The 8462-nt window shown below is 33.8% G+C and overlaps 1 protein-coding gene across 1 annotated transcript; it reads right to left on the reverse strand.

The window, feature by feature from the left end:
- Positions 1-2892: 2892 nt before the first annotated feature.
- Positions 2893-7677, reverse strand: LOC149772909 (uncharacterized). Its single transcript, XM_089947111.1, has 4 exons — positions 7439-7677; positions 5734-5815; positions 3805-4001; positions 2893-3026 (listed from the first exon to the last, which is right to left on the reverse strand). The coding sequence occupies exons 1-4, from the start codon at positions 7598-7600 to the stop codon at positions 3015-3017; spliced, it is 453 nt and encodes a 150-aa protein (XP_089803237.1). The 5' UTR covers positions 7601-7677; the 3' UTR covers positions 2893-3014.
- Positions 7678-8462: the final 785 nt, after the last annotated feature.

The raw sequence follows: 8462 nt of genomic DNA on the forward strand, positions 1-8462 counted from the left end.
TATTTGAGATACCAGTCGTTATTCAGTTTATGCTGGTATGGCTATAATTGCTGTACATGTTATTAATAAGAGCAAGCAAACGCTTTCTGAAGTACAAACAGGTACCGAGGGCGTTGAGACCACCGAGTGAATAATTAAGCGTTATTTTTCCTTTCTTGAAATCAAAGATAACAACATTTCCTCCTTTCATATAATACAAGTTTTACCGTAAAACACCACAGCAAGCAAACAAGTTTATTTAAAATGATAGACACTCCTAGACAACTATCAATTAAAAACTCATAGGTATCCATCGTTATCTAAAAATTAAACTCGTGCTTGATGCGGAAAAACAAACAAAACAAAAGTAAAATAAAAAATGTAATTCAATATAAAAGTACAGAAAAAGTTGTGCTGAATTTAGAAGCTGTCACGTGGTTTTAACGAAGGGTAGAAGTGCATGTGACTGTCAATTTACGCAGCATAATCGTGAATGAAGACGAATTCGCCGAACATGATTGTACTAAACCGTATCTCTGGCAATAATATTTTCAGTACTATATATTTGTTCCTCTTGAATAAAAAGAGCGTGCAGTGTTTTATCATAGGACTGTGTTATTGATTAAAAACATCACATACCATACTCCTATTACACATGATTGGAAAGAATATTGATGTTGGATATTAAATATAGGATGTCTATCATTAGGCGCGTTTATCTGTCTCTATATGTGTTTGTCTGCAAGACTGAATTTCTTCCTCTTTTCGAGTTTTAGTCTGCAAAGATGGATGTATGGTCAGGTAATGTGTTATTTGTATCTACTAACGAATGCTCGTTTTCAAGAGTGAGTTAAAATATATTAAAATTTTTTGTGTCCACCTCATCGTTAATTTCCATAGCACTCAATGACACTAATATTACGTTTCGATAGGGCTCATGCTGACCTTGATGTTAAATTTCTATTGCACAAACAACTGTTAGAACGCTAATTCGTAAATGGTCCCATGTTAAGTTCTCATAGCGTCCCAATGTAGCCCCTTATATTTCAGACACTCTTTGTCAGCACCTTTTCTATACAACATGATAAATATATCTCAAACAATAATGTGATCGGTAACGTTATTGTAATTTCAAGGAGTGGAGATTGCACACATCGTTGCACAACTTGATTTGATGTAAGCAGTTCCGATAATATATTACTGCGTGTATGCTCGAGGTTATGTTCAGGTAGACCTTCAGGTACATTATTGAGCAACCGCTCCGGTAGCCTAGTGGTTAGAGCGTCCGCCTCAGATGCGGGAGGTCGTGGATTCGAACCCCGGCCTAGTCATACCAAAGACATACAAACATGGTACTAACAGCTTTTTCGCTTGGCGCTCAGTATTAAGAGGTTAGTGTTAGGAATGGTCGGCCTGGTGTCAGGATAATATGACTGGGTGGGACATCATGCTACATATCTGCGGCATGATGACCCAGCGCTAGACATCACTATAAACTACCACACTGCAGACATCGTAGCGATATGAGTGAAAAATTGTTAAAGATACGCTAAAATTGAAAATCACACACATACACACACACACACTATTCAGATAGACTACAGGGTAAATTGTACCGTAGAGCACCTTAGATGCAAAGAGTGGCACATTAAGTTTGTGCCCAATAAATACTGACTTTGTAAGACATCTTTGGGGCTTTATCTTTAAATAAATGGAGTAAGAATACATGAGCAACAAACGTATTTCAGCCATACTTCCACCTTACTGGAAAAGCCGTGTCAAGCATCAGTCGTTGGTGTGTAATGCACAGGAATACACTAAATACAGTTTGAGATCTTGATAATCAGATTGACAAAATAATGGCATTATATTAAATGGTTGATTTCCATATTTTCGGACAAGTAACTGTACCAAAACTCTAAATCTCTACAAGTTGGTCGGTGGAATAAAGACAAACACTTGTCAGCATTATATCCAAGAAGGAATTTAGGGTAGAGGTAAACTGCTGGTGGATCAATATTTACTCGCTCAAATTGTAATTTGTTACATATTAATTCATCTTATTTATTTATTTGATATTTATTGCGACTGACAGCACGATAGTAGATTATCAAAGTATGATTAATACATTACTCAAGACGTAAATTACGATACAGTCCTGCAACCGAGCATTTCACGGTCCACGCAGTGGTAGTGCAAACTAGCACAACGTGTTCTTCCAGACTGTATACAGTTGTAGTGCAGTCGAGGACCATTATAATAGCCTATGTGTGGGTATTGAAAGAAGTGTTACTGCATTGCTACTGCAGCACTAGTTTGGTTCATAGTCACCTTACAACAAACTTTAACAAATCATTCTCTGGACTCGTGAAACAAGGGCTTTCGTCAAACTTAAATAAACCTACCCGGCTCACAAGTATGTTTTTTTTAGGCGTCAAACAAATTAATATTATGATGATTCCTTTAGTTAATGGTGATTATTAATTATAATTATGAGTTGGAACGGAAGTGATATTTATTATCCATATTAATGTTTCTAAATACAAATTTGATTGGATTACAATTACATCACATTCAAGGTTCTCGATTGTTGCCAGACGAGGCAAAAGCAGACGTTTAAAGCAAACACTAGCTATCGCACTGAAATCTGTCAAAAGACAAAGAATTAGAGATGATTATTTAGTCATTTAAAAAATAGTACACACATACAGAAACACCCAGAGACACACACACAACTAGGTTGGCATGGTTTTCCAACACATCAGTCATTGTTGCACTCTCTTCTTTCCTGTAATAAATTGGATTATCAAATGTATTCCAAAGTATAATTTATTGCTCATATGTGTATGTGAAATACTTTTACAGAACATATATAAAACACATATATACGCAAAGAAGGATAGAAAACCTAAATTTTCAAAACGTGTGCATTTATTCTAATAAAATATTGTACAAAGTAAAATAGAATAATATTCTCTGATCTGTTGAGCTGTATTGTGTCACGTGTCAGTTCTCATCAATCGTCGCGCAATTTCTTACTGAAGAGGCTGTAAGGAAAAACAAAGCAGATATATATATATATATATATATATATATATATATATATATATATATATATATATATATATATATATATATATGTATATATATATATATATATATATATATATATATATATATATATATATATATATATATATATATAGTGCGTGTGCGTGTTTCACACAACGACGTGAACACATTAAGTTTTTTTTCTTCCTTTTCTCTTGTTCTCATCATTAAGACTAATATCTTTTCTGTGCATTTTATTATTATTATTATTATTATTATTATTATTTGAACTAGTTTTAAAATGATGATTACATACTCAATAAAAATTGCTTTCTATTTAAACTTCTCGATGTTGCTGTTTTTATTATGTTGCTTCTTATCATTGCTAGTAGTAGTATCAGTAGTAATATCATTAGTAGTAATATTACTAGCAGTAATGGTAAAATTCGTAACAGTAGTCGTGTTAGCAGCAGTATTGCTAGTACTAATAGTCGTATAATTGTTACTACTACTACTACTACTACTACTACTAGTTGTAATAGTAGTAATAGTGTAAGCATTGTAGGTAGAAATGCTAACAAAGATGGCAGCTGTGACTAAACATCGACCACGTAATATTCAATTAAGGAACTAGCTTATTGCATGCATACCAATGGACTTACAAAGAACAAAAATGATTATATGTATCCATCTTTTTGTTCGATGCAACATTAGATTAAGATAGATAGATAGATAGATAGATAGATAGATAGATAGATAGATAGATAGATAGACCTCCAGCATGCGCCTAAGAGCGTTGATTTTTGATTCTTTCTGATCAGACAGCTTTCTTTCGGCGAGCAGTTTTGCCAATCTTTGCAGAGTAGACCGTCCACCTACGGTACCCGGTTCAGGTTCAGGCTCTTGTCCCCCGTTTCCATCTGGCCCATTGACCAATCCCGGCTGTGGGGCTGGTTCAACGCCTGTATATTCTTGACGGAATATAATTTAATATATAATTAGTTACTGATAATAAAGAATATGAGATGCTCATTTTGGAAAAGTACATGAACCTACTCACTCATACAGAAAGAGATATAAAGGGAGGGGAATATAGGAACATTGACAGAGTTGTGATTCTTAAGGTTCCGTTTGTCAGAGAGTGATGTAATTTATGAAACAGAACTTTCAATGCATATTGTGTAAAATCAGTGAAAGCCTCGGTGTCTTTGCGACCAGCTGGTCATGTTGTATTGGGGAATCCCTCTTCAAAACACAAACGGAATATTTAACAGAAAATTACGTAAAAATATTAATTTCTACATCTAATTATTTTCTTTCCAATAATAAACAAAATACATTCTTATATTAGTGCCTGAGTCTTTTTATGAGTTTCTAGATGCATGTTGATAGACTGGTCGAATTATAGGAAATGATCTGAAGAAACGAAAACATTCCAATCATTGTGTCACAGTATAATACTAATAATACTGCTATTAATGATAAGAAGAAGAAGAAGAAGAAGAGGAAGAGGAAGAAGAAGAAAAAAAAGTAGAAGAAGAAAGAGAAAATTATTGTTATTATTATTATTATTATTATTATTATTATTAAGCAATAATGAACGGGACGTGCTGTCTGTGTTAGTTTGGGGTTTTATTAGGAAAACTTTCACGTGTTCTTTTTACGTTTCGAAAGCTAAACTTCCTCATAAATTTGGCATTATAGTCAAATTTTTCTGAACGTTTTCTTTTAAAGAATATATTTTGTTTTAAAAACATTTAGCGCTTTATATTTTTATTTTAAGAAACTTCTTTTGTGGAAGAAGTAATTTATCGGTCTTCCCGTAATTTCTTAATAGCTGCCACTATGCGTCATGTCGTTGACATACCGCCTGTGAAATTGTTTTATATCAAATGTGCTCCAATAGGCCGTTAAAGGAAGAAGCTGTTTACAGACTGGTCCAGAGTTGTTTTCTTTCGGCTACGTTTGATGACGATTAGGTACCAAAAAGAAAGCCGTTATTTCTGTATTTTTGCATAAAAACGTTAATATCATTATATGAGGCTACCGTTGTGGAAAAATAATCGTCTCATTGTTTTAAGGTGTTTCTTTGTAAAGACTACCATATGTAGTTGATAATTCGCATTATTTATAACCAGGAATCATTCAATGCAAGAATCATCGGGATCATATTTGTCTTTGGGTCAAATTCCGGAATGTGTCTTTTTTGCTTTCTGTAATAAAATTCGTATAAAAGAATTCGAACAACTGTGGTTATCATCGAAGCTGGACTGTGTTTTAAACTATGTTGATATACCTTTTTTATGTTATGCTCTCTAACAAATTTGGTTCAGTTCATGGAGTTCGGGTAGCAAATGTACATGGTCTCTATGCAGCCTGTGCTTGTCAATCTAACATTTATTTCAAATAGGCGTACCTCCATTTGAGAAGCAAAATGTTGTGATTATTGACTGTCAATAAAACTGTCGATACATGCGGAATTCAGGGCCATTCTTCATGATTTAGGTCAGGTCACCAAATAATATTAATATAATAACAGAAGATATGAAGAAAAAATGTCCCATTAAAATGCTTAGTAAAGAGAGAGAGAGAGAGGGAGACAGACAGAGAGAAAGAGAGAGAGAGAGAGGGAGACAGACAGACATACAGAGAGAGAGAGAGACACAGAGAGAGAGAGAGACAGAGAGAGAGAGAGAGAGATACTTTGTATAGCGTCCTTTAACGTGTCAACTTCAAGAGTTAGCGTCGCTATCTGTTTAGCCATCAGTGCGAACAGAAAGTCCATCTGGAAGAATGAAGATGTTCTTTTCTAGCACTCGTCTTATATGGAAGTTATTAAAAATTAAAAATCTGTATATGTTAAATATTTTATTCCGAATTATTAGAAAATAACTTAATGGAGTCCGAAGAAAACAGAACCCACACAGCACAATTCAAAATGACATGAACATTACATCAAACTGAGACACAATTTTGAAAACGTCTCACAGAAAGCACTGAATTATGTGATTGATTGGATGTAAAATAAGATAACTGAGGTGTCCGGGTATTATTTAATAATGGTGATGAAAAGCAAAATTATGCCATTTTAATAATCTCAATAACGGTCAATTAAAATTATGTCATTTTAATAATCTCAATAACGGTCATGTAAAATTATGCCATTTTGATAATCTCAATAACGGTCATGTAAAATTATGCCATTTTAATAATCTCACTAATGGTCATGTAAAATTATGCCATTTTAATAATCTCAATAACGGTCATGTAAAATTATGCCATTTTGATAATCTCAATAACGGTCATGTAAAATTATGCCATTTTAATAATCTCACTAATGGTCATGTAAAATTATGCCATTTTAATAATCTCAATAACGGTCATGTAAAATTATGCCATTTTGATAATCTCAATCACGGTCATGTAAAATTATGCCATTTTGATAATCTCAATAACGGTCATGTAAAATTATGCCATTTTAATAATCTCACTAACGGTCAATTAAAATTATGCCATTTTAATAATCTCAATAACGGTCATGTAAAATTATGTCATTTTAATAATCACAATAACGGTCATGTAAAATTATGCCATTTTGATAATCTCAATAACGGTCATGTTAAATTATGCCATTTTAATAATCACAATAACGGTTATGTAAACGAAAATGATAAAATTAATGAAAAGTATAAGAGATCTTTGAAAATAATTACAGAGATTTATTATATACTTATGTGATTCAATACGATTCCTGTATTTGATGAGGGAACTATACGATCTTTTACCTGTGCAACTTTGATGATTTTGTTTCGGGTGGAGGGGAATGGTATAAATGCTTATTCTGCTGCCATTGGAACTTTTCCAATACGTGCTATTACAGTGTGTGTGTGTGTGTGTGTGTGTGTGTGTGTGTGTGTGTGTGTGATTGCAAATACTTCAATTTGTTTTAGAGAAATCAATAACAACGGCAACGAATGTAATATACTTGATTATTTCACAAGCAACCTTCTTTACAAACGACTTCCGGTCAGGAAGATGATTTCTTCCCATTGCTATGGCACGCTATTTTAACTGTTTACGCATAGGTGAACACGATCAAACCTATTAGGAAAGTGTAGCATCATTACGTAGTTAAACTCGTGCAAACCATTCTACATAGCTTGATATGAATCTGACAAATTACTTAACTTGGCAGTAGAAAGTCTAAAGGTTAACCCTCAACATAAACTTACGTAATAGTATGCTTTAAATAATGTCCTGTAAATTTTGGGAACGATATCAATATTTTTTTTCATTAGACATGACAACATGTCGATATTTGTTATCAGCAACTAAATAAGCACCCGTTAAAACAAAATAAACAATATATAACAGAGAGGGCAGATGCCATCATCACAATAATTTATACCTTTCCGCCAGCCAATGCAAGCTCTTCTGTAAACCCGGGATGATCCTCACCCTTGGCATCGATACCGCTATTTTCCTGGTTATTTTCAGCATCTTCTGCACTTCCTATGTTGGAAGCTAGCAGTACAAACACCATCAACCCACAAAGGAACTGTGTAGACATGAAGGACGATTAAAAATAACCAAATATTTATATTTAAAGAGGGCACGACAAAAAATATCCTTCAAATGGGAGCAGTCGATAGAAACCCTTTATATATGTGTCCTCCTGTCATTCACCTAGTCACTGGAGTCGTAAAATGTATATCAAATCAGGATCTACCTCAATGGCTTTTAGACCGGTTGGAATGGGAACGTTATCTTTGCAATGATTAGCTACTGAGATCAAAGGAAAAAATGTAAAATTCGTATTTTTATGCCTTTAGCAGGCGGTTAGCGTCCTCGTGCTTATTTTTCATTTACGCTTCATATCATAAGATATGATTCATAGATTTGCTATTTCTCAAAAATATTTCTTCAAACGATATGTGAATTAAACAACTGAACCTAATTCGTGTGCGACGATACAGGAGAAAAATTGCTCATGTACATTTTAATTATATTGCTTTAATTTATCACGCTGACGTATTTCATTTGTTTAGCATTGATCATAAAAGGAAGTGTCAAGGGCTTTTTCGAACTTTAATTTATTTCTTTTAGGTCGGAGCTTGATCTCATCTTGGTGTTTCAGTCTCGACCAAGATTTTGTGGTTTATTTGATTGTGGTTGTTCATTTTTGGCATTTACTACAGTCCAGTGCTGGATATAAATACTACCGGTTAAATCTTCAAACTCCAAATGGCCTGTCAAACATACTTAAGCACATCTCTCACGACGGTAAGGTGTTTGGATTTTGCATTTTCCATTTAAACACGAATTACCTTACCACAGAAGATTCATTATGCTTCAAACCGTATACCTGTTCCGTATGAACGGCAGGAACGAGAACAAACATGGCCGTTTCTGATATCCAACTTATGAAACCT

The sequence above is a fragment of the Sinohyriopsis cumingii genome, unplaced genomic scaffold (assembly GCF_028554795.1).
Source record: "Sinohyriopsis cumingii isolate HCF-2022 unplaced genomic scaffold, ASM2855479v2 utg000974l, whole genome shotgun sequence".
Classification (NCBI taxonomy): Eukaryota; Metazoa; Mollusca; class Bivalvia; order Unionida; family Unionidae; genus Sinohyriopsis; species Sinohyriopsis cumingii.

What these genes read in the sequence shown, in the direction of transcription:
- LOC149772909 (XM_089947111.1), bottom strand. Translation starts at nt 7,600, where the DNA reads ATGTCTACACAGTTCCTTTGTGGGTTGATGGTGTTTGTACTGCTAGCT. An exon ending in TTGCATTGGCTGGCGGAAAG is followed by an intron (nt 5,816 to 7,438) that starts GTATAAATTATT and finishes TCATTCTTCCAG; the next exon opens with ATGGACTTTCTGTTCGCACT. An exon ending in GTTAAAGGACGCTATACAAA is followed by an intron (nt 4,002 to 5,733) that starts GTATCTCTCTCT and finishes TATTCCGTCAAG; the next exon opens with AATATACAGGCGTTGAACCA.